Source organism: Rutilus rutilus (genome assembly GCF_951802725.1).
Source record: "Rutilus rutilus genome assembly, chromosome: 9".
NCBI classification, from domain to species: Eukaryota; Metazoa; Chordata; class Actinopteri; order Cypriniformes; family Leuciscidae; genus Rutilus; species Rutilus rutilus.
The window spans coordinates 30,368,844-30,396,315 of record NC_140223.1 but is presented as its reverse complement, the minus strand read 5'-3'; the positions used below and the strand labels follow the sequence as shown (position 1 = coordinate 30,396,315).

The 27,472-nt window shown below is 40.0% G+C and overlaps 1 protein-coding gene across 4 annotated transcripts in view; it reads left to right on the top strand.

The window, feature by feature from the left end:
• The window catches only part of robo1 (roundabout, axon guidance receptor, homolog 1), a 323,165-nt gene that overhangs the window by 143,481 nt on the left and 152,212 nt on the right, over nt 1–27,472 (top strand). For 2 of the 4 annotated variants that reach the window (XM_084418215.1, XM_084418216.1), the window contains exon 3: nt 904–990. In XM_084418215.1, coding sequence (XP_084274341.1) covers nt 904–990 — 87 coding nt within the window. Of the gene's footprint in view, nt 1–903; nt 991–15,271; nt 16,136–27,472 lie in introns of those variants that run through there. The other 2 variants (XM_084418218.1, XM_084418217.1) reach the window with 1 other exon arrangement.

Here is a 27,472-nt window from a genome sequence, read left to right as displayed (position 1 = left end):
CGACAGGGTGAACGAAAGGACAGACAGTGGTCACACTTCGCAGAGCCCTAAGTGCTCTCCAATGACTTCCTTTTGTTTTGCCTGTCTGCTTTTTTTATCTCCGTAAATGATGCCAATCTTCATTCACGGTCCATGACGGTCCTGACAGGATGCTTCCCAGTCATCTGGCCCATTCTGACCCCCTTTATATTAAACAGGCCCCTTCACCTCCCCTCATCCCAAATTAACCCCCTGTCAGTGCCCAACAATGGAAGTGGGCATGGCCCCAGTCTGATTTATCCCACACTTCGCCATGATGGGGGGTATCTGCCACACCCCCTGCCCAGTCCTCCCTTTCTAAACCCGACGTAGAGGAGGGCTGTCAGTCCATCTTCCAGAAAAGCGACATGCGCTGATTGGGGAATTAGTTCAGTCAATGACTGTATGTAGAGCTAAATAGGGTGTGTGTCAGTGACTTTGTGTGTGTATTTGCAATTGGTTCGTCCTAGTTCTGCCCATGAGCTTCTATAGGACCGTCTGCTGCAAGAGGGCACACATTGTCACTCCTCAGACATACACGTAGACGTTCAGGGCTAACTGCACCTCTTTAGGCCTGTGAAGAAAAGGAAAACACCACATTTAGGACTTGCACTCTTGGGATTCTCCAATGGATTAATGGCTAACAACTGATTAACACCCTGGAGCTTCTATATATGGTGTTTTGGGGAAGTTTGAATCGATTTCGTGATATGATGATAATGCAGTTGGGAGGTTGCAATTGCAGACACAGACTTTTTAAAAGTCACTGTCTGCAGAGCCTAGTACTGCTTATCTGTTGGTATCAGGGATACTGCGGCGCTACCATGATGCCGTTGGCCCAATACTCTTTGCTCGAGGACTCAGAGTCTGTGTTACTTCCAACAGACACGGGGACTCAGGAGGGGACTAGCAATAGGGCCACAGAAGCCCCCACTGCAGAACATGATGATGACAACTCTCTGGGCTACACAGGTACTGCTATTTATTTTGAATCCTAAAAATACTGCTTTATATTTACCACAGAAGAACTTCTCTCAGATCTATCATTTAGATAACATGTTTGCTTTGTTGTGTGTCGTTTCATCTCTTCCTTGAGCTTTTGACTTTTTTTACTACTTTTTTGCATGAAAAACCAGGGGTTTCCAGGTGATAACATGACAAGTTTTTATGCAGATACGACCTGTTTCTGATCCAATCATTGCAGATCCTTCTGTAGAGTCTTTTATTCCGCCTGGATTTCCATGGATGGTTTTGCATAACCTTCACCTTAAGTCTGTCAGTGCATCTGTATTGAGTGAGGTTTTCCCATTCATAAACAGTTTATATTCTTTACAAATGTTACTTAAGTCAAGCTGGGGAGATTGGACACCCTTTCCATGTTACTTTCGGGAGATAAGCCATGAATGTTCTGACACTTGTGACTTAAAGGAATGGAGGCAGCCAGAACCTCAATTTCCAGATTAAATGCACTCAGATGAGATGAGTCAGTCGGCGAGAGAAGATCCCTGACCCTTTTTGCTTAAGTGGAAATATAGTTCACCTTCTAGGGGCCCAGGGGGCTGGAGCGGAGATTCTCCTGCAATGTGTGTGGTGTTATGTTTGGTGAAAGCTTGCTAACATTTTTAACCTTCACTGGAGAAACAAGTCGATAACTGAAAAGGTGGCTCTGACTACGTGGGTGATCCAGTGGAAGATGAGAATAGCTGGTGGAGAGCATAGAGAATGACACTATAGCCTCAAGAGAGAACTCGCTTTCAGAATCTCACAAGGACAGAGATACAGTTAAGATGATAGTTATTGCCTGCCTCACTATGGTAGAAAAAATATACTAAGTATTGTTGCAGACATTTTTTTAACATATTTTAGTTCTTTCATTGGCTTGGTCTTTTAAACTCATGATAGAGTTTTATAGTGTTAGAGCATTTATAATGTTACGTATTGTCAACACTCTTTTTGTTTATTCTGCTACTTTCAGCAAACATTTTGAGAGCTCTTTGTAGATATTACTGTAGCTCTATGTCAGAACCTACCCTTCTCCATACACTACTTTTCAAAAGTTTAAGGTAAGATTTTTAAGATGTTTTTGAAAATAAGTATTTTATGCTTACTTATTTCTATATTACTATATTCTATATTACTTATTTCTGTGATGACAAAGCTGAATTTTCAGCATCATTACTCAAGTCTTCAGTGTCACATGATCCTTCAGAAATAATTTTTGTGGAAACTGTCATTTAAAATTTTTTTTTTTTGATGAGTAGAAAGTTCAAAACAACCGCACTTTTGATCAATTTAATGTGTCCTTGCTGAATAAAAGTATTAATTAAAAAAAAAAAAAAATTAATGGTAGTGTATGATGCATTTAAAGGAACACGCCAACTTTTTGGGACTTTAGCTTATTCACCGTATCCCTCAGAGTTCGATAAGTCCATACATACCCTTTTCATCTCCGTGCGTGCCGTAACTCTGTCTGACACACCCACTGCTAGCCTAGCTTAGCACAAAGACTGGAGGTAAATGGCTCCAGCTAGCATACTGCTCCCAATAAGTGACAAAATAACGCCAACATTTTCCTATTTACATGTTGTGATGTGTATAGTCACAGCGTGTAGCCTACAAATAATAAGGTCACATGAAAGACAGCCATCTTCTAACTGTATACATACTGGGAACTATATTCTCAGAAGGCGAAGCACTGCTACTTGGGCGGAGTGATTTGCTCGCAGCACCTGAGAAGCCCCGTGGTGGGGCACAGAGAGTTCGCTCAGAGTTGGAGTAAATCACTCCGCAGAAGTAGCAGTGCTTCGCCTTCTGAGAATATAGTTCCCAGTATGTATACAGTTAGAAGATGGCTGTCTTTCATGTGACCTTGTTATTTGTACACGCTGTGACTATACAAATCACAACATGTAAATAGGAAAATGTTGGCGTTATTTTGTCACAAGGCGTGTTCCTTTTAAAACATTTCAAAAGGCAGTGATAAAGGTAGTGAACTTAATCGTTCTACCTCTTAAGATACCTTCTTTGGTTTCTATAGACTTTTCTAGATCAGTCACTTATGATGTTCCATTTCAGTTAGTATGCTGCCATTGAAGGCAGCTGTCTATGTAAGAATTATTCAACGAAGCAGCTCGATAGGATTTGAAACAGGCCTGTAATCTTTGTAGACTGTTATTGTGCAAAGAATGGTGGTGAATTTTTGTCTCAAAAGCCCTTTCAAAAATTAGCATCAAAGATGCATTACATTGTCTTTATTTTTTAGAACTGTTTCTTTATACAAATTGAAGGCAAACAGATCTCTTGTGTAAGCACTGACAGGTTATTTATTTCAACTCTTTTGAAGAGAGACTGCAGGGAAGTAGGAAAATTGAAGGTCAACACAGCAAATGTTTGTCCAGAAATCTGTGGCATTTTAAATGTATGCCATGAAAGTGTTCTGTACTTTTTGCTCTTTTCGTAGATTGAATATTTTAAATAGAATGAATAGCTGTGTTAAGTGGTATTATTAAGTGTTTCATCCGTTTGTGATGCATAGTCTTCATGCATCTTGTTGCAACAACACTGCGCATACTGTTAGGGTCCAACATGCTACGTAAAATTTGATGTCTGGAGGTTCCATATGCACCTGGTTGTCTGGGTGTGACAGTCTTTGGCCCTGTTTACTCTTTGTATTAAGATGCGTTTTGGTGGACGACACTAAATACAGGTGTAAATGGTGTCTATATTGTTTTGAGCTTGTCCACTTTCGACCACTTCTGGAGTTAGTCGAAAACCAATTGGACCGGATTGCTTTTGTGGCGTAGACGCTTGTATGGTCAAATGTGTTCGAACAGCCACAAAAGACTGACTCTGCCTATTGGTTTAAAGACAAAAAAATGTACCAAGCACAATGTTCTCTCGCCATTCCTGATTTCTAACACGCACTCACAGCGTTCAGCGTGCTCTTGCGGCTGAGAAGAGAAGAAACTAAAGCTGCTGCTCTCCATGTGTTTTTCCATAGTCTCCGGTCGTGTTTAAATGTAAATTGCATGAGCTTATTTCATCCATTAGTTTGAAAGATCTGAAAAAGCCTATAGATTTACCCGCCCATAGAAAACAGGGCAGAAGTGGTCGAAAGTGGACAAAAGAGACTAAAACACCAGGTGTAAATGGGAATATCTCCCTCGTCTACTTGAGATCAGATTGACCAAATCGCATCTTAATACCAGGTGTAAACGAGACCAAAGACTGAATATTCTATTAGTCCTGTCTCCAGTGGATCCTCATTACAGGGTCCGGCTGAGGCCTGAAGACCTGACCTCACAATCATTAGTATGACTGCCTTCCTAATGCCCTGTATTATTAGTGGCCGTGGTTTCTGCCTCGGGGATGTGTGAATGCAAATCTCCCACACGTTCAGGGTTAAAATTTTCCACCCCTCGTGGAACACAAGCACTCTTACAATGGAGCTTATCCACAAAGCATATTCCCCACAAAGCGCTTGCTTCTCCCCAGGGTGGAAAGCATGGTAAATACAGGTCCTTCCTTTAGGTCCGATCCCACTTGAGATGTAATTACTCCACCGCAGTCAACCAGAGGGGTTTCTCCACAAGAGCGAGAGGATGTGGGCACTTCTTATATTCGTTTTACCCCATCCAATCTCTTTTCATCCCAAATCCCGGAGCTTAACTCACCCTCCGTCCTAGGAAATAGGGCCATCAGGCAAAACTCTCAATGCTGAACCAGGCTAATTCCGTCAAGAGTGACTGGAGTGCTGTGGAGAATGAAAGGAGAGGACTAGTTGGAGATAAGAAGCTGGTGGTGCCGAGGTTCTCATTATTCTGCAACACGTCTGTTTGGAACAGGATAAAGAATTTAAATTTGTTTATTATTGCCGCTGAGATTAGTATGGGTGAAGGAATACAAACTGGTTTTGTTGTTGCCAAGTGCCAGCTAAGCGCCATTTGGTACACAAAATTAAATAGCCATCAAAATTCCAAAGTCGTTTTTAAGCTTTAGTCATAAGTGGCCTGCACTTTCCTGAATGGAAAAGACAGGATGAAAAAGAAAGTTCATCACCCCCCTTTTTTGTATTGAGTCTGGAGGTCCATATGGTCCCCTCATGACTGTCAAATGAGTTTCTACCTGATTGGCAGATTTGAAAAAAATAAAAAAATAAAACGTGTGTTGGTTCCAAACCAGCATATTCAGAAATGCTGAAATGTAATTTAGACAATCTGACTGGATATTCAGTAGGGATGCTATATTTAAAATGCAATTTCCACAGAAATGACAACCTCCATAAATTTATTTGAATATGACAAAATCAACAACAGCACTTTAAAACTCTCCAAAACTTTCCAAACAAGGGGGTGGCTGGAGAAATTTCAGCAGTGCCAGTTGCCACAGGCAAAGTTATGAAAGTGCATCCAAACAATTGCACATTTTTACATTCACGCTGTATTTCTCCCACATGCTGTTTTGTCACGGAGGAGTGAATGTGTTCAGCCATCATGGGCCGGACTCTCTGCTCGCTGGGGCATGAGAGTATGCGGAGGGTGAAAGTTCTCGCTGAGTGTCATAAATCTGCATGGCACCTGCTCCCCCTCACTCCTTTGGCGCGTGTTGTGAGGTCAGTGGCACTGCATAAGCCGTAGATCATATTTATAGTGCTCATCGCTGCAACCTGCGTGTTTTGGCAGCTGACATCAGCAGGAAGACCGAAAGAACCCTTGCAGTGTTTCTGTCGGAAGGACAAGTTTTTAAAACCAGAGGACGTGAGAGATGGAACGTAAGAAGTTTGGGGGGGTTGAGCGTTGGAGCGTGTGGGAAGGAGAATGAGGTGAAAAGTAACCATTACTGCAGAGATCCGTCTCACATGTGAGTTCCAGGTGTTAGACAGTGTCAAACATATTGTAAATCCTCCCATTTGTGGTGCAAATAAATCCACCTGAGAGATCTATATGAAATGACACATGCAGGCGCAGATGTTTTTGTACATCAGTGCGATTTGGAAAGTAAATGCTCAAGAATATGTCTATTTCTCTCTAAATCAGAAAGAAGCACCATTTGCATTCCTAAATCAATCAAATCAAAACGAAGTGCAGGGTTTTCAATCTATTTGTTTCTACTAGCTTCACTCTGTTAGAATGAATATTTTAGACTCCATTTGAGAATCAATTTTCTGGTGCTGAATTAAATGCAAGCCGTAAAACAAGCCGTAAAACAAATGTAGGCAACTGTCGTGCGTCACAACTTTTAGCAAGTGCCAACCAAACTTTAGATGCACACCTCTTATATGCAATAACATTCTCCCTTTTGTCCTGGAGTTTGGCAGTTAATTCCACTTTGGTGGTGCTGTAAGACCAAGATCAAGGGTAATGTGGGAACAATCAGCAAAAGTGCCACTTGTTCTTTCCAACAGTCATCTTCTACACATTACTCAGGATACATAACCTCTGATTGAGGAATAGCCAGTTGTCCTTGCTGCAGTGTAGTATAAACTTCCCCAGGTTTGTTCTCGCTCTGCTCTGTGGGGCTGTGTTAATAATTCAGCAGGACTGCTGGTGAGGGTCTTGTCCAACAGCTTGCGAGGCACCGATTGGTCGAATCCCCCGTTGTGAAGGTGGGGAGGGCACATGGAAGCCAAAGACAAAGGCTCTACTTGGCTCAGTTTCTTTTAGACAGCTTCTCCTTTCATTTAAGCCTCTCCAACCAGTAAACCAATTAAGCCAATTAAGCATGAAAACACAATGCGTCTTGTTCTTGCCAGTCTGCATAAAGGATACACGGAGAGAAGAGGGACGTGCTTCTTTCTGATGAGGCTAGTTAGCGATTGGGACAAGCTGAAAAGTCCCATAGTTATCCAAAAGACCATTGTTTCTTTGTTAATGTATCTGGATCCTGTCGGCCTGTTACTCCTGCTGCACTCATGCATGGCATTGTGCAAATTAGATGTCGGAAACGGAGGCTCAATGTCAGCATGTGGATCCACTTGTCCAGTTTAATCTGGTTGTTTTACTAATACACTGGTGAAACACAAATACATATTGCACACTTTTATTTGCGATCTTCACCACTAAATAATAAATAAATCGACCTCGGCCCAATGAGATGCTAGCTCTGTCTCCTGAACAGATACTGGGTGCTAAAGGGGATTTATCCCACGCAGGCGAGCGGAAACGCAACAGCCTGTTTACCCGCTAGCCAAGCTTTTGTGTCTTCCAATTGCGGTGTAATGCAAAGCTCTCACGTTCTTTTGCACTTCCCTCATTTCGCCGTCTGTCTTTTTGTAATGTAATGTCAGTCGTGGCAGGGTTCTGCATGGAGGGCCTCTCTGAATGGCAAAACAGAAACAGATTTGTTCAGCTCGCCCCCCCAACCCAGCCCATTTACCCCTAGTTCTGAAAGCACAACACAAGGTTTGCAATGAATGAAGAGAATGTCCTCTTTATGCTGTTTTCATGCAATTCTAGACTTCCATTTTCTGTGCGCTTTCCTGTCGGATGTATTTTCACATTTATATTGTTTGTCTGAGAATTGTGCAGCTCTGTTGTGCCTCACCTTTCCACGGGTTTCCTTTTTTCATCCTTTACAATCTCTCAGCACTGATTAAAAGCATGTTTTGTGTTGATGTTGTTAATGCGAATCTGTGGTTGAACCGTGTCCTGGTTGCAGCCCAGATGGCCCTCCGCGAGACATTCTTTCCCAGTGACAACACTTGTGCTGAAGATGTCCTGAGAAATCTCTCGAACCTAGCTTGGTTGTTTCTTAGTAAGGCTGACAAGTCACTGAAGTTTTCTGCTTGGAAGAATCTCTGGGAATGACAGGGGTAGCACTTAGTGCACCAAAGTGTTTCCCAGCCGGCGTGGCCTCGTGTCAGAGGTCTAAGGTCAGAGGCTCGGCAACTCGTAGATTTCCTCACCGGATTCGCTCCTCATCTGAGATCCGAACAGATTTGTCAGTGCCTGTATGGAGTTCCGTATGCATTGTTTAAGACAGGCAGCTGTGTGATCTGCATTCCTCAGGGATGTGATTTTTCCGGATTAATCCGGAATTCCGGATTTTCCGACCTGAAAATGTGACCTACGTGAATCATGCAGATCTGTAAAAAAAAAAAAAACTCACAGCCGTCACCATGGTAACCCGGGACGGAACCACAATCGCCGTCCCCGCGCAACAGGGCCACACCGTGCGGTTTTTTCACGTCAGTTTGGGTGACAAATTCATCTGAAGCCTATTTCATAGCTTAATGTGAGGGACAGAAGTCTATTTACATCAATAAAGTATACGGAAACTCGTTTTCCCTCCTCTGCGGCTGTCATTCTCCATTCAGTATTCAAACAGCGCGCGCGCCTCTTCCGGTTACAGCAGGATGCACGGTAAAACTCTCTCCAATATGATATCCACATTATAATGCTTGATCTGTAGAGAAAAGGCTGTGGATTTGCATACAATGACTTTATTTTGTTGGAGTTTGTTGCTGTTTTTAAACGACTCGCTACCGTACTCGCTACCGTACGGCTAACAGGCACACGTGTGCCTGTTACTAACAGTGTTAGATTACACACATCACAAGGACTATGAATCGGCATCAAACGCACAATAACTGGAATTTAAAACTGTGAAACAAATGATCAATAAACTGTTGGACAGATAGACACTAGGATTTGTGCGCTCGACGTTTCTTCACTTTGTGCCGTGAACTTTTAAATGCGCACTTGTGCAGCGGAGCGCTGAACACTGTGACTCCATGTTGCTTTGAGCACATCATTCTGCGCCCTCGATGCGCATACGCGCTTTGGGGGTTTCGGGATCTCTGTATATTTTCCTGCTTTTTTGCCCTTAGCCAATCACATGCCTGATTCCTGTACTTCAATCCAGAAATGATTTGCTGCCTTTCATCATAGCTGGGTTAACACAGTGGCACTGCAGATGATTTGTATCTTCTTGGCTACTTTTTTTTTATGATCTCTGAGATTATCTTTTTTCTTTTTTCTTTGTCCTTTTTTCTTTTTTTTTAAATGAATGAATTAATAAATAAATAAAATGTATAAAACAACAAATACAATTTATATTTTATTTTTCTTTTATAAATTGATACATATACATTCTAAAATTATATTATATATAGGAATAACTGATGACAGGCCATTGAATTGTTCGAAAAATAATGCATTATTTTTCAATAATTCAACAGCCCGGAGTCAATTATTCTGCTTGTAATACGGTTAGCACACATCAAACCATTGTTCAGATGATGTAGACATTTGTCAGTTTTTTGTCTTCAAAATGCTCTTGTGTGTAGGACTAATTTCTTATGCATCTCATCCCAAGCCTCCGTTGCTAATTCCAAAACGTAATTTTAGAGCTAGTAACGGAGACTTGAGCCATTGATAGCAGACTATGGCAGTTATTAATGCAGTTATTAGAGGGACAGAGAGAGAAAGAGAGAGATCAAGCATGTATAAATTACCCGTCTGTGCGTCTCTCAATAGTGTTCAGCAGCTGCGTTTCTAATAGCGAATCTGTACGTTTGTTTGCTTCAAGAACAGCGGCATTACCTCGCTAGTGAGAAATATCATGAAGCTTTTAAGTTTCTGAACTATTTGTCTGATAAAATTGTCAGAGCAGTCCTGACAACACGTTTCTGTGCGAGTTTCCATACTTTATGTGTGTGCGTTTGAGTTGGAGAGAGAGTGGGAGAAAAGAGAGTATGTGCTTTCCGTACATAATAAAACGTAATGTTATGGCAAAAAAAAAACATGGAAATAAGTAGTTTTTTTTCCCTATTGTTTACTTTATTTATTTGTTTAAATAGGGGTTAATCCTCGCAATAAATATATGTGTATGTGTATAAATAAATAAATATGTATGCATTAGGGATGGGACGGTATGAAAATTTCATATCACGATTATAGTGACCAAAATGATTGTGATTAGCAATATTATCACGGTTATGTTAAAACCGAAAGTGAATGAAAATGAAGTGTTCAAAAAGAACTGATGCTCACACTGAAAATCAACAAAATACAATCAAACAAGCAGCTATATGCACTTTTTTTAAAGCAATTTTATATTCTGTGGCATTTCCTTCCTTATAATGACCGTCGTCAATAGCAACGCATTATAACACAGCGCACATCCATATCGCAGCGGACGCGCTCTCTCGTTTCATTCAAATACAACTTGCCGTCTTGCGTCTCCGTTTTTGGACGATTGTTTTGTACGCTGTACAAAATGGATTTATAAACAAGTAAGGTTTAAAACATTAATCTCAATTCAATATGTCCCCGTAATTATGTGGTAGAGAAAAAAAAAAGTCGGTGCAATAAGTGTATAATGATATACGGTACATTATTATCCCTTAAATGTCACTCTTAATAGTCTTGTTTGAACTTGATCGTTCGTCTTTGGCTCAAAGCCACTTGCTGTGAACTTTTCTTCGCGGAAGCTTCACGTTTATTTCAAATGGGTGAGATAAAATATTTCAACTCAACAACATTTTGTGCCCAATTATTTTCCAGACGTAGTTTCGGTATTGAGGTCAAAGTTAACTTGCCTTGCGCTCGCTATAACAGTGGGTGATGGTCACACAAGACGACTCGGCAGATCTGAAGTGTTTCCCCCCTATTGTAGTGACCAGCCTCGATTAAGTTTCACTCAGGACTTTTGTAAAAGCCTAAATATGACCACACCTCAGATTTTGTCACTGCCTACCGCCATTCCTTCTCGAATAAAACAACAACAACAACAACAACAACAACAACATTTCGCACGGCGACTGTTGCTGGCTGGACAGGATTTACAGCGAGTTTTTAAAATCGCGATAATCAAACACGGTTTTAATGATAATAAAATTTTAAACGATAATACTAACCGTCAGTACATTTTATCGTGTTTTATAGTGAAACCGGTAATCGTCCCATCCCTAGTATGCATATATACATACACACTAATTAAACTTACGTTAGATGGAATTAATCACGATTAATCAATTTGACAGCACTTATATAAATGTATATTAGTATATATATGGACAAATTGTCCTTGTCTTGGAATAAGGGGCCGTTTACTCTTTAAACTAAAAACGGAAAACTTCCTGGGCCTTTACACGACAATGGTGTTTTGGGTGCCTGAAAATCCAAACATTTGAAAATGGGTTTTTTAAACGATACCGTTATCATCTTTGTGTAAAATAAAAAAAAAAACTCGAATTCTGTGTTTTGTTTACTATTGTAGCGTAGTGTTTCTTTACAAAGTGACATCGCCATCTACTGGCCTGGCGGCAGATTACAGCATTTATAGCCGCTGTCGCAGTTCCGTGTGAACGGGATCGTTTTGACAACATTGTCGTTGGTACGTGAAAAACGCGAAGTAAAAACGTTTCAGTTTTTAGTTCATCGCTGTCATGTAAAACCTACCTTAAATCAGAATGACTAAACTGAGGTCTGACTGTCAGAGCTTTACAATGGGATTAGCAAACATTTCCTCTAAAGATGTCAACCACAGTCATCTCACAATGGTTTTGAATATGAAATCTTTTAAGTATAGATAATCGCTTCATTATAAAAGAAATTCAGTTCTGTCCTTTTGAGCATCTTATCTATTTCCAGCACCTGGTGTGAAAGGGAAGCATCAGCATAGTGTATGGAATTTTAAAGTCTCTAACTTTGTTGGTAAAAAAAAAAAGAAAAGTACTCTCGATTGTACTCTCAAGGACAACATCTGAAAGGTTTTGGCAAGAGTGGTCGAGGATAATATTGGAATGCATGTGTAAACTGGCAGCGCTTCTGTTCGACAGTCTACAGTATTTACTAGGGCCTTCCTCTCACCACATAAACACACCTGATATAAATGAAATAAATTAGTTAATTTACAAATTTCCACATGGTTATTGGTTAAAAATATACTGCTTCCTCTATTATTGTTCATCTAAATAAATCTCATTTAACATTAAACTGCATTGTAAACGAACAAATCTGCAAAACACCGCTCAAATCTCGCCCATGCTTTCCTGAATGAAGTCCCAAGATGCACTGCCCCCACGTCGAGATAAAAATGTGACATTTTTCTCTTTCATGTTTGAAAGCGAGCTTTTCTTCTCTCTATGGGGAGTATTGTTCTTGGAGAATGTTTTTGTTTTAGCCTGTGCTGTTTTGTTAGGTGATGCTGCTTGAAAAGGAGGCGTAAAATAGTCTTAGTCAGGGGGAAAGGGTATGTGTTTCTCTCTCGCTCGCTGCTTGTGTCAAACCCTCGCCCCCATACCGATACAGCCCAGGGTGGATGAGGGGGGTCCGTCCACGTTGAAAGAGACGCCCCAGCATGGAGTCCGAAAGGGACCCCTCTTTCTCTTACCCACATAGAGACATCACAAGAAAAGAGAGAACATCCACCAAAACTTGCTTTGAATATCAAACAGAGCGAACAGGATAAAGGTTATTATGTGTAAGATATTGAAATCCAAAAAAAGGGGAGTGGTTCTCACTGACCATATTGTCTCTGTTTGCTCCTGGCTCATTAAAAAAGTTCTATCATGAATTAAAGCGTCCTTGATAGGGAATGAGGAGGTTTTGGTTGTTTTTTTGGGAAGTTTGAGATTAAAAACTAAATCTTACACTAATAAGTGTAACTTATGGATTTTTATGGATAATTCTTGGATCCCAGAAGATCGTCTGATGAACGAAAGTTGGTGCGTTGAAATAGATAATTTTGTGAGAATCATAGAAGATAATCTAAATAATAAATTCAGAAAGTGTCCACCTTGGCGGCCATGACGCTGGTTGTTTCGGTTTTGGCTGTTTTCGTCATGATGGGCGTCCAACATGGAGGAACTCCAGGAGTCCCTCGCCAAGCAAGCCTCGGGAACCCACCAAACCAGTGGTGCAAGCGTCCGCGAGGAGGCTCGCTAGGAGCCCATCACGGCCCAGTGCCACCGCGCCATCTCTACAGCAAGGCGCATAAATGCTACCAGGTCTTCCAGAGTAAGTTCACGATATGTCTGACACGAGGGTTAGATTAGCACTGAAGTATGCCTGGAGTTTTATGTGTTTGTACACTGTTTCATGCTGCTCAGAAATGTTGAGCTCTTTTGATGGAGGTTTAGCACTGAATCAACACTATGCTGAATCAATGAGCTCAGGTTTTTTGGTTTTGGAAACGTTACACAGGAGGTTTTGATGTAGAGGAACAGGATAATTCTAGTTTGGCTGTGCTATTAGAAGACAGGTGAGGGATGGATATTTGGCTCAGATGTTGGATGTACTTTCCTGTCTCCGAGTCCTCACCATAAAACTGCCATATCCTCTAGTATATCTTTCAGGTTTTTTGACACAGCTCTGGCCTGGTGAAGGTCAGGAACTTTGGTGACGGGATGTTAGATTGAATACAGACACAAATCTCAGAAGAGGCTTTGGCGTGAACGGGCTGTGGTTTTGTAGTTTAGATCAATGTCTGCACAAGTTTTTTAGGTTAATGTGGGGTTTATATTTGGCAGACTACCAGTCGTAAGATTAGACACACTTGACTGAATTTGGTTCAGATGTTCAAATGTTAATATTTTTGCTTGTGATGTTAACATTTTTTTGAATGTAAAGACTTTAATATGGATGACTTGGAACAGACAGTGTTGTTGCGGTGTAGAATCTAAAATAAATACATTTTTTTACTGCATCGTTCCCATTGCATTTGTGTTATTTCATCGTTTTGCCATTTATTCTAAACTGTGGGGGAAAAGTCATGTGGGAATGAGTAGATGTTACCAAAATTTTCACTGGTACTATATTTACAATTAAGATAAATATTCACTGTCCTGTCTGCTTTCTACTGTCATCTATATTAAAAAGGCAAGTTCAGGGGTAGTTCTGGGATTTTAGCCTTAGCCCTTTTTGAGCATTCAATAATGTGGTTCAGAGGAATATTCCTTTCCTTGCAAGAGGTTGAGCATTTCAATCAAAAACACTTTACAATAGTTTTTCAGTAGGTGCTTATGGCGGCTTTTAAGTTTTTATTTTATTTTGTGCGTTTGGATGTGAGATGCATCCGTGTCAGACAGCTTTGTGTTGATTTTTCAGAAGGGCATGGATAGAAAATGGAGGCTGTAGCCTTCTTAAATAGGGCCTAGGAACGCTTATGCAAATAGCCATTAAAAATTATTATCACAAACTTTTAGATTCGAGGTATAGACTCGTAAAGTACCAAAAGCGCTCGTATTTGTGTTCCTAAAACTGTATATTTCGCCTTCTAAAATATCTCTATGAAGGTGGCGGGAGTGTAGTGGTGACCAGCAGAGGGCGGTGTTGGGTTACGGATGGCGCGCGCCTGTCAGATGAAGATGGAGCATAGACACTACTTAAGAAGATTTGTTCTAAAGTTAAACAGAAAAAAAAAAAATAATAATTCAAATTAAATTAATAAACAAACCACAACCTTAATAGAGGCATGCGAGTCCAACGAATGCAATTTTGTAGATAAAGGCAGACAAACACGCACACAAACTAATTTAAATCCAGCGAGGACACCTTTTCAAGATATGCAAATAAACCGCTCCGTAAATCCACACAAAGCGTCGCCTTTTAAAATAATTAAGAGCAAATTATTCTGTTTCACCAGTACGGGGGATGTCTTTTAAAATGTAAATTCATTAAAGTTTGATCAAACAGAATATTGCCTTGAGGGAACCGTTTCTCTCACAGGCGAAGCCGCGCTGGCGAGGTTATATGTGTTGCCAGATCTCGCTAGAAAAATAAACTGCACAGGTATTTATTGATTTTTTTTTTTTTGCACAGGTATAATTACTTGATTTAATTAATCTAGTATTAGTGTAGCTAAACTTGCATAAAATACAAGATCAGCCTTATCAATAACTAAATCCTAGAAAAATAATTAAAACCACATATATATGGAAATATTATAAACGGATATTTCTACGAAATGTCTTTCAGTTTGACAAGATGATTTTAAACTATGATCTAAACTATCATTTATTTTACATGCTAAATTGCACAGATTTTTTTCTCAAACAAATACAAGAACTATTTCTTATAATTATCAATTATAATTATAATATTTGTAATTGTTGTCATTTTACAGATTTGAGAGTTGCAAATTGCACCCGTTTTGTAAAATTCCTCTCCATTATTATATGAAAAGATTTTATGAAAAAATAGTCGCTTATAAGCGCACATGGCAACACTGAGGTTAATTCTCATAAGGAACAGTCCATTGCTCAGTGCTCGGAGGGGGAGCCTGGGACGTACCATGCCATTTACTGTTCACGCCGTTTGAATGAAGTACCGTTGTTTCAAATGAATCCCCTCAGCCCGAAGTGACGGGGGACCTCAGTGCATAGATCCAAATATTAAAAACACTGAGAGAAAAACTGAAACAAGAGGGGGGAAACAATAGAGGGCAGATATTGGAGTTACTTTTGAATTTACAAAGCAATGGAAAAGTGGAAGTGATTACATCCAATGGACTTCAGTCAGCGAATTCTCCAGCAGCATCAGCTTCTGCTCTTCCTATGGAAACTGAAGTTTCTGAGTTCGAGATGACTTATTCACGCCGTTTCTGAACGATGTGACACTGGTCACTCTTTTAGGCTGTGGACCTTATCACCTTTAAAACTTTGGGGAAAAGTTGGAGTTCGTTTTCCTTCACTGGCTTTCAATGGGATCTTTTAGGATGCGATCAGCGGATACGAAGTGATCAACTCTGCGCTTGCAGAATATTATTTTGGAGGGGTTAATTTCAAAACCCTGCACGGTTTCTTTAAACTTTTTTTTTTTTTTTTTTTGGCGATTAATTTAGTTTTAGTTTTTTTTTTGTATTCCTTTTGGACGCATGGGGTGCGTGTGTGAACACAAATAAACTGGATTACAATCAAATTAACGGGGACTTTAAATATAATTTTACGAAATTCGAGGAACTCTCAAGTATTGTGGAAAAGCGAAATATAGCCTACACCATTTGGATATTATGAAGGATCAAAAACGCACAAAAATCTGATCTCTTGTCTTTCCTGTTTATTTTTTTATTTTGCGGATTAAACAAACAGCTCTCTAAATCGCGAATATTTGAACGATGACGGGGAGAATTATTGGATTCGTGCTTTTAATCGCAGTTTTACACGTTTGCACAGGTATGTACATTTTTTTGAATAATGCTGTACAAGCACTTTCCTAAAAACTCGCGTGAAACGAGGTGAACGCTTGACATTTGCGAGTCTGTAGATACTGTATTGAACGATGATAAAGAAGTTGCGTTGATATTTTCCTACCTGTTTGTGTGATTCTGTTTTGTATCTATCATGACAATCATTTCGAAATTATCTTTACCGACTTGGTAAAGTTATTTTTACAATACTGTATCCCCCCATTTATCATCATCTGCTAATGTAAGAGTGGTACTCACTTATAATAGCATTATCTTACCTTGCTTGCATCAGATTCAAAAGGTTTACTTTTGCTTTAAGATCACAATGATTCCACAGACTTCAGAACTGCATGAGAGCATTAGTCTAGGTAGCCTATAACTTTGTCTTTGATTTGCCATGGCTAGCCCATTCTTAATACTGATTAATATGTAGGCTACCGTTTTTGTACAGGAAAGGTGAACAATGAAAACAGTTTTGTCTTTTTTCATGGCTCTACCTTGTCAGTGATTATTTGACATGCTAAATCAAAGCATGCCATTTTTTACCTCAGTCATTAGCCTAGGTACAGTGCTCCCTAAGTTAGTTTTGAATGGAAAAGTCATGGAAATTCTTTGTTAAGAAAGTGTGGAACCCTGTTAAAAATTGCATATTGCATTTTTAAAGTCTCATCATTGCAAGCAGTCGTTTTTAAGGTGTTAAGAAGGACATAATGGATGCCTTGTTTCCTTAATGTGTTTTGTGGTTGTGCTAAACCTGTTTGTCTTGTTCTTGTGAATAAGAAAATCATTTGTTACTTCGACAAAGCATTTGGGCAAAGTTCACTGTGGTGCTTGAAGTTTAAATTTTTATTATTATTCATACTTCCTCTTTTTTATTATCATCATCATTATTATGACATTCACCATTCTCATAGTCACCCTTTGACTTTCATTAATGATTAATCACGCAAGTCATTATTTTTCTGCATTTGTATGCATGCACAGAGGTTTGTTTCCGATAGCTTCTGTGCCTAGACCGTCCCATTCTGAGATCACTGTCCCTCCTTCAGTTTCCAGCCCCATGGCAGGACCGGATGGAACTGCTCTGAGCAGAGATTTTGACAGAAACCTTAAGCCCAATGTAATAGACCTGCATAATCCCAGTTGACGTTGCCCCTGATCCTCTTTCTTTGCGAATAACCGACTAAAGCTCTGCTAAAACAAACTCTCTGCCTTTTTATCTGCAAACCTAGTAACACTGTCACAGATTTACCAGGATTCCTTTCCCTTTTGGATTTCAGTGATGTCCGCATAGTGTTGCTACATTAAGGAAACTGAATGTGAATTGGGTCTGTTTGTAATGCTCCTCTAACAAATGATTCATACAGACAGTCTGGTTTAGGAGGCTGTTATGACTTAAACTGTTGATTGCTTTATTTTATTGCCTCAGTTTGCTTTGTGATTACAGTTGAGCCTGAAGTAATTGTTCAAGTTAAAACCTGGAAGAACATTATAGCCTTAAACTCAAGTGTCATTTTTCTTTACAAACATACTTTTAAAGTACTTTCTCCTCCCTACAGCTTAGGCTATATGCAGAGACAACTAAAAGTAAACCATTTATAAGCTGATATCCTCAACAGATGAAAACATTTAGATACTATTAAACATGTTTTTTTAAGTCCTTAGAAGTGAAGCCAAAACGCTTCGATCGCCCCCAGGGGGTTGGACCCAGTATAGGTTAAAACCCCACCCTCTCCATGTAATCTAATGGGACAAACTAAAACATCAAATCACACTTGGTTTCGGTCATTTTAGGTCGTTTTATTATCACTCTGATGTAAGTTCAAGTGTTCGTGTTTTAAAATAAGTTTGGTTTTAGTTAGTTATTTGATGTTATAAAAACGGGTGGGGCATCATGATTGACAGCTGTTATTGACAGATTTTCTGGGCGAAGTTTTCATTAAACGGCTTTTTTTCGGGATGTTCGGGAGGAGATTGGAGCTTTAACTTTAATAGGCTCAATGCACGATCGCTTCTGCGTTTTGTCTCAGCCCGCCCAGTGACATCCGGTGCTGGGTCGGAAGCCGTTTTTGCATTCGGTGGCGAAAACGGTAAATTACACTCGCTGTTTACAAGAACTTCCAGCGGTTAACGTGAATGATGTTAACAGTATTGTGAGGCAGTTAGCTGTCACACCTAAGATTAAGAAAGAGAAGGGCTTTAAATTATATATTTCGAACTACATCGACAACTTTGAGGGTGAGTATTCTCTCATATAATGCGAAATCTGACTAGCGAATCGGTTTCTAAAATCGTTATTTGCGTTTCTGAGAAAATTAATTTTATGAAAGTTTTGCCGCTAGTACACTTTGCTATAGAACGAGCTATGCAGAAGTAAAGACGCTGACTGAGATTCTACTTGAAATACGTCAGCGGCGTTCGTGCATAGAGCGTATTGTGAGAGTTTGGGGTGGCACTATCTGTTTGCCTGACCAATGGCTTACAAAAAGTATTTGAAAACAATTATTTTTATTCATTTGCGTTTGGTGCGTAAATGACACACTTCAGTTTTAAAATGGCTGTTGTGCAATTCTGCATATGTCAGTAATACAGAGCTAGAAAAGAGAGAGAGAATGAGAGTAACTAGATGGATTTACTACTGCGACTGGATAAATAAAACATAAGGCAACAAATTACAGACTTTTTCACGTCTACTCGTGATTACAGATGAAGTGATTGCTTGATTAATGTAATCATGCATAAACAGCTTAAACCATGTCTCTCAGCGAGCTGAAACGGAGAGGAGGATGAAGTCGTATTTCACAAAGGAAATTAAATCGGATCAAAGCATGGATCTCTTTCCCATGTGCCTTGCTTGTATTGAATTCCGATGGAGTTGCTCTGAGAATTAGCTGCGCGATGCACCACTGCTGAGAGGCATCTACGCAGTGAGGAAACAGTGTAGCGCTTTAACAAGCACCCGTAGGGAGAGAGGTCAAGGGTCGTGGTTCGAACTTCACGGTAGGGCTCATCTTCTCCCAGAGATGGAGAAGTACAACCTCTTCCTGGTTGTGTTCAGGTACAGAGCTCTGTAATTATGCCAGGCATCGTAGAGGTATGTGCTATCATTAGATCTGAAGACATCCGTGTCAAGGACAGCTTGCGTTTTGGCGTAGTCAGCAGTGACATTACCAGCAACGCTGTTCGTGATTTGAGTCTAAACCACCATGATTTACAGTCAGCTGGAGCATTTCAAGTGCTGTTGAAGGACGTGGCGACAATCCCAACTGTGGATTCAGCAAGGAGCCGGAAGTTTTTTGCCCAACAGCGTTGACATATGAGGAGCACGGTGTTGATTCCTGGCTACTGAGCAGTGTTTTCTGCTTGTGACAATGAATGATGTTGTTCTAATCCCTGTCTGTTGTACAGTGAGGCCTGTGAGGACTTGCTGATTAGCTCATGGCTGTTGTGAAGCTTGGAAATGATAGTTAAGACAGAGCACATCCGTCATGTGGCCCTGATTCATGTCTCACCGCAGGAGCCCGTTTTATTACTGTACGTCAAACTGTCCCTATTAGAGGCTCGAATGTCATCTGTCAAGAATTCAACCAGCTCTTTCATGACCTTTGCAAATCGTCAGAGCTTAACCCAGAGATGCAATCCGTAATTGATAAAACAGTGGTAATGCGGCGAATAGAGATTTTTAAGGTTGTGAACAGATACTTGTGTTGAGAACTAATTGGAGAAATTTAAAGTGATGTATTGGTGGTTATCGCCAATATCAGATATGTTTTCACAAAAAGGGAATATATATATATATATATTTTGCATTTAATTGAGCAAACTCATTTCCCAAATTTGGACATTTTACAGATTACCTTTTTTGCCATCATCTAACGTTCACTCTGTGCATTTATAATATTTTGATTCCTAAATTCACTAGCATTTAAAACAGTTTTTTGGGGGGATTTCGACAAAAAAAGACAGAATACTATAATATTATTTTTAATATTATTATTTGTTTATTTTTCCAGAATTCACTAATTATATTGCAAGTATTTATGATACTAATTCAGGCTGCATGGAATATTTGAGTAAGCTAAAATCTTGATGTCAATAAAAATAAAGTGAAATGTTTTAAAATTTATATTTTTTATATATATATAATATATAATATAATATATTTATATATTTATTTTATTTATATCACATTTTTTAAATACACTTTTTTTTTCTCTCTCTCTCTCTTCAAGATCACTTTAAACGATTTTTTGTGTAACTTTATATGTACAAATATTCCATGCAGTCTTTCAGTTTTTATGATCTTAAAAGTTTTAATGCAAAATAGTGAATAGTCACCTACCAATATATGAATATGGTCAGTTATTGAATACATTCGGAGAGGCATGTGACTAAACTCAAGTTTGTATGAAGCAGACTAAAAGGAAGCACATGTGTCAAAGTTACAGATGCCGGAGTGGGTGTGTCTATATACGTGGAAGTCTGAGAGAGAGAGAGAGAGAGAGAGAGAAACAAAAAAGAAAGCACGAAGGAATGTCTCGGGAACACTATCCATCATATTAACCCCTGCGGTGCGGCACAGTGGAATATGGGATGGATGGTCTCCTAAGTGCAAATAATAAATTGTCAGTGTCTGACGGGGCACAGCAGGCACCAGAGCCCAATTAATGGCCTCTGTTCTCGCAGGTGAGCGATGTATCTGTCTCCAACGCTCAGGACCTGCGCGCTGGCCTTAACGACTCGCATGTAGCCTAACGAAATGATGTCAAGATGATGAAATCCGTGCACGGTTACACTTGCAATAATAACGCTAATAAGAATATCATCAGCAGCTACAGCGCCACTAATAGCGATATTGGCGAAAAAAGCCAATTCTGACAAAAAATGCCAGAGATTTCCCACCAGGTCTTTGAGAACAGGCCAAGGGATTAGTAACCCTGATCCTCACACACCTGTGAAAAATGACAGAGCCCACTGAGCTGTGTACGCCGCATTCACCTAAATCCCAATTAACGTCTGCCTAAGCCTAATTAGGCGGAATTAAACGACATGGTGCTTCAGATTAGGGCAAGACTGGTGGGTTTACAAATCTATACAGACTCTTATGGGGGTGGGATGACAAAATTGCATACTGTATGGGTCCATGCCTTGTCATAATTTAGTTCTTTGTCTGTGCTATTTGTAGTAAAACTGAACAGACTGATTTGGTTCTCATTTATACAGTCTCACTAAATGTTTAATGAGCATGTGAGTGTGTTTAATTGGATTAATTAGCAGATGAATTCGACATCGATACTTAGTGAAGCAGCGCGCCCACGGATATGCGCTTCAGAGGGACGTGATGCCCCATACGGGCTTTATTCGAAGCCCTTGGGACGTCCTTTCTGTGACCGCTTCTCTTGTTTATATCTTCCTGCACTCTTGTGGTATTTTAAACCCTCGAGGAATGCAAGCGTACCCCTCGAGCTGTCACAGGGCCAGTGTGGTGATGAGGGGTAAAGAGCGATGTGGCGATCGCTGGAGTTTAATGCAGATGCCTGCGTCGGACTGTCTGGGAATGAGCTGAGAGATTGTCGGAGACGCTGGAATGAAGTTTAAAGGTTGGAAAGGGGCCGTTCTCGATGCCTCGATGGTTCTGGGAGGATTTTAAGACCAAGATTATGGGGAAACTAAGTGTTTGGGATGGTTCTCGGCTTAGATCGCTATCTATCCTAAATGAAAACGAGTGGAGCTGCAACATACGGTTATGATTAGACCGAAAAATCTGTGTCATCTTGATTCAACGCTAGTTTATTTGTAATGAAAATGAAATTCAGAGCACTATTGCACAACATCTAATGCTGTCGCTGTTTTGAATGTTCTCCATACACCCCCCTCATATTGACTGTTTTTAAGACTTGCCTTTTTGTCGGTCAGTGCATTGCCTTTGACAGATAAAGCAAGCCGACACGCAGAAAAGCCCAGTGGGGGCTGACACGGGGTTCATGCATTGTGTCGTCTCAACGGGGTAATTGTTAGGCCCAGAGGAAGGGGAGGGGCGTTCCATGCAGGACTCGGGGTCCACAATAGCTTCCCCAGGGAGTAAAAAAGCAGACTGAGCTCTGTCCAAAAACATGAACAGCAAAGAGCTGCTTTTTTGCCACTGTTACATCTCACATCCCGCCTATATTCTTTAAAATAAAGGTTCTTTTTTGGAATCTATGGTTCCATGAAGAACCTTTAAAATCCACAGAACCTTTACATTGCACAAAAGGTTCTTTAAAGTGGAAAAAGGTTCATTCAGATTATTAAAATGGGATGGTTCCTTTTAAAAACTGTTCAACGTAAGGTTCTTTGAGGAACCCAAAATGGTTCTTCCATGACATACCTGTGAAAATGACTGTGTTATTTTTAAGAGTGCAGCGTGAAAGCCGAGATTTTAGACAGGGTTTTTGTGACGAAAAGTAAATGCACGAGCATGCATTACTTGGAGAGATTGTGATGTATGGATTTATCTTGTACGAAGAGACACATCCGGAGTTTGGCATGTTTTGCAGTGCTCAGCAGTACTCGCTTTGGGCTCGAGTTATCCCAAGTCAGCCTTTGTTGGGTTGGATGAGCTGTAGTCTTCTATAGGGTCATTTTACAGCCCCAAACCCAGTGTTTTTTAAATCTGAAAGATGGCATTGAAAGCCATTCCTTCCCCAAACCCCCCCCCCCCTCCCTTTTCACCTTATTCTCTTGCCTGACAGGATCAGCTTCCTAGTGACCATTCTATTTGGAAAAGCTTGGATACACTTTTGAAATGCTAACGCTCCCTTTTGGAGGCGTCGGTCTGGTGAAGAGAGCGCAATCAAAAGACTTAAGAGAAGGGAATTAAATTAGCAAGGAAAAAGAGGGTCCGCTAATTAGTAGATTTAAAAACATGGACCCTCCCCCCATCCCGGTTTGTTCACCTTCACACATACACAGGCTACCTTTGATCCCCCTCAGCCCGGTTGCATTGTGGGTAAGTGATTTTCCTCAATTACGGGTCTTAGCAGCCCTCCCCCTCCTATTTGTAACTCTGCCCGGTCTAATTGGGCTTCTACAGGAAACCGAGTCTGCGGAATACAAAATCTGGCTCATTTGCAAGCGTTCCAGATCAGTTTGATACAGTTTGGCAGGCGTTGATATTAATCATATCGATTATTTTAAAGGGTGTCTTAGGCACAGACTTCTTTCTAAACTCAGAGACTTTGTGTTCTTTGATTTCGCACCTCATGCTGGGATGCTTTACCTGCTGATGAAGAAGCTTTCTGGCCAATTTGAGTGAGAGGCTTGATCAGCATCTTAAAGCACTCCTTGCCCCAGGGCTAATCCCAGAGCAGACAGGGCGTAAAGCAGAATAGCGAGCTCCCCAGACAGACAAGTCCTCCAAGAGGCATAATTATCCAAGGCCTGACCTTGAAATTGTAGCTAAGGAGCCGCTATATGATGTGCTGTCATCTCTAGAGTATAACTATGGAGAAGAAGTGAAGGAATTTGCTAATTTGCTAATTGGCTCAACAGTGTGTGGGGAACAATACTTGCATGTGATCATATTCAATCTGATGTCTCAAAAGTTGTTTTCAGATCATTTGAGGCTTGGTGTTTGCACGTTAAACATAACATGGATTTTATGTGTTGAGCTTAAAATGCATTTGCGTAAAGATTTTACATGTGCATGACGACGACACGTATAAAGTTGGCTGCATTATGCTCATCAAAATTTAGACCATTATGGAAGAAAAAAAACCATGAATTACATTAGTCACATTTTGAATTGTTTTCAGATCATTTGAATCTTGACATTTGCTTGTGAAACAATGCTATCACATGTAAAACATTATGAAACCACACAAAATCTCATGTGATTTTGTGTTAGTTAATGTTGAACTCAATGTGGGTTTGATGTTTTGAAGATTTTATACATGTGATGATGTTAATCACAGTCAATCATTTAAAATTAGTTTCAGATTGCTTGAACTTTGCATGTAAATCATATCAACACCTCGGAAACATTGGTTTTACTTGTCAAATGTTCTGAAACCACACAGATTTTACTGTATGTGTTAACATTAAAAACACATGAAATTCATGAGATCATGGTAATCACATTTGAGCCCTTAACATTTGCTTTCAGATCATCTGAACTTTTCATGTAAAGCCATGTCATGGTTAACATTGAGTTTACATGTAAGATGTACCGCCACTCAAAAATCTTGTTTTTTTTGGTAAATTGCTGTGAAATTTATGTAGTGAACGAATTTGCATTTAATGTGCTTAAATATTTAGCATATGCATGAAGTGAGCAACATAAAGGGCGACATGTAGACAAAAGGTTTCAGAAAAAAGAATTGCATAAAAGATGTCAAAAGTATGTTTATGAGTGGATTAAAATAATGAATCTAGGTTAATTACCCCCCCCCCCCCCCCCCCCCAAATCCGAACCCAATTTTGGCTTACGAACAGCATTTGCACTGTTATCAGAAACCAAGCAGAACTAATTCTGTGTTCCTGAGGCTTTGTTCACACTGTTCTTAGATATTTGAGGTCTGCACAACAATAAAACCCCTAATAGTATAATGCTAGCTCTGTCTGGCCGCTAGCCAAACAGATCCTGTCATAATCAGTGAACTGCTCTTACACCTATTGTTGTTGCTAACTGAAACAAAGGGTTTTGGCTTGGCATTAGAGCCCCCGCTATAGAGAAACCGTTCCGCGCGCTCAGATTTCAGGTTGGCCTGTGCTTTGCTGATGTAAGACAAGCTTTCTGGCGAAGGTCCCTGGTGTGGGCACTTCTGCTGCTATGCTAAGGATTATTTCAGCTCTGCCTTCCTCTGGCTGTATATCACTTTGAAAGCTTGCGGCATCACAGCTAATTTTCAGACTTGATTTTTATTTTCTTCTCCTACTTTTAGTCTTGATGATAATAATTATTGTCTCAATAATCACTTTCTCATGCTGCTCGTCCTTGGTGGAAATACCCCGAATGTTAACTTTGCATGGTTGCCACGTTCCTCGACCACAAAAAATGAGTCAACACAGACACTTTTTAAGCTTTCTGGCACCCTGCAATTTATTTATAAAAATAAACCATCTATTAGGCTCGCATCCCGCTGCATTTAACGTTGTTTTAGCTGTGTCTCGTTCCAGTGATCTTGACGTGAAACATGTTTGCTTGGCGTGCATGGTACAAACTGCTAATGTGAGGTTTTTAATGCATGCTGGATAGAAAACTTGTCTCACTCTCAGCGATGATTGGCAGCGTTTAGTCTGCCGTGCACGAATCTTTATATGTGGCATAAAAGAGAGATTTTAATTGAGAGAAGAAATGTCAGCCGTGTTGAAGTGGCATCCTCAGGGGATGAATGACATTCACAGGAGCTCCAGAGCAATTACGGTCAGACAGGAAGTTGCGTGTTGTAAATGGGTTCCTGCTTCTTTTATGTGTTCTCGAGCAACTGGAGAGGGAACAGATGGTGTCTTGCCGTCTCAGGCGTGGCCGCACGGTTCTGATCTTAACGGGGTAGAGTGTCAGTCTTCAAAGCGCTGGACTTCTGGACTTCAAAAGGAATCCACTGATCCGTTTCGATCTCACTGAATAATCCACGAAGAATTACGGTCGTAAAGTTATAGCACACAACATGCAGTCATAAAGATGTGAAGAGTCAGCCACAGAGTGATGCGCTCATCAGATTAGGTGGAATTCCCCAGTCCTATCAGCTGTTAAACATCAGGTTTGAGCAATCGTTTGAGCAAAGTCTCTTTTACAGGGTTGAAATATTAACCTATTCACACGCCAACCTGTAATCACACTTGTGCGTCCCAGTAGCGAACCCTGAGGCACTCCTCCGGCATCCCATGTCCGTGTCCCGAAAACCATTAAAGGCTGTAAGCCATCAGATAAATGCTGATATGTTATCCAACTTCCATTACACTGCAATCTCATCTGCCATCTCCTTAATGATATTTAAAAGGCATTCGACTTTTCTTTTCTTTTTTTCCTCCCCAGCCTCTTTGCCTGCTATGCTTATGTTTCTGGCAAACTTACAGACGTTGTTTTTTTCTGTCTTGGCTTCGAGCCCCGAGTGCCATATTCATATATGGGTTGATGGTGCCAAGTGAGGGCTCGGGTCAAGTTGTCTTCCCTCTGAGAGGTGAGATTGGAACAGAGAAAACTCAGGGAGGAAGCTTGACCTTGAGAAAACTGATCTTCTGTTGAATTGAATGCACTCTATTTGTACTTGAATACATGGTGCAGTACAGTAGGCAAAAAAGGAAAGGCCTCTAGGTCAGATTTGCTGTTTGGTGCACATACACAAATATGGTAGGAATAGCCCGGGTGATAGCTAAAGCTATATTTTTAGTGTTTTGACGGTATTTGGTATGTATTTGCTCTGAAATGAGTTGAAATGGTGATTTATTTATTTATTTTTCAACTGTTATTTTAATGAAACAAATTAAAAAAAATTAACTTTAAGTTTTAAATCAATTCATTGATGTGGATTGTTTGAACCGATTCAATAATTTAATTGAATCATTGATGTGAATAGGTGTTTTCGATTTGAAGCAGCTCTGCACATCCTGTTTGAGAGCGATTCAAAAGCATATGGAGCCGTCAGCTCTCTGATCGTTCTCGCGGTACTTTCATATCATACACCGATCGGTCTGCGCAGCGCCGCTTTAAGTCGAACACAGCTCAGTCATTGGGTATTGAATCAATTCACTGAAGTGAACAGTTTGAATCATTGAACTGAATCATTGATGCAGACAAATCAACTTTTCAAATGATTCATTAAAGTGGACAGTTTGAACTGATTTGAATCATTAAATGGGTTCACTGAGGAATGAATAATTGAATTTTGAAATCAGTTCATTGAAGTGGACTGTTTGAACCTATTCAAATGATTTAATGGAATCATCAATGTGTATGAGTCATTGAATTCATTGAAGCAATGCATCAATTAAATGATTCAAATCAGTTCAAATGGTTCTCACTTATTCGAATCATTCAATTGAATCATTGAGGTAAACAAATCTTGGAGTTTTGGATAGAATTATGGAAACAGACAGTTTGAACTGATGAACTTTTCAACTCTAAAACCATTTTTTTCTTCTTATGTTTAAATCAAATAGCCTATGTTGTTAAATATTCCAATATCCACAGTGTTGCCATAATTATCCACAGCATTACAGCAAATATATTCTGAATATTCAATATATCATCCAATATGTTCTCCTCTTGTTTTTTTTTTTTTTCATATTTAAAATGTATTAGGTTAAAAACTTCATGTTATTTGGATTGGGAGGTAAAACTTTG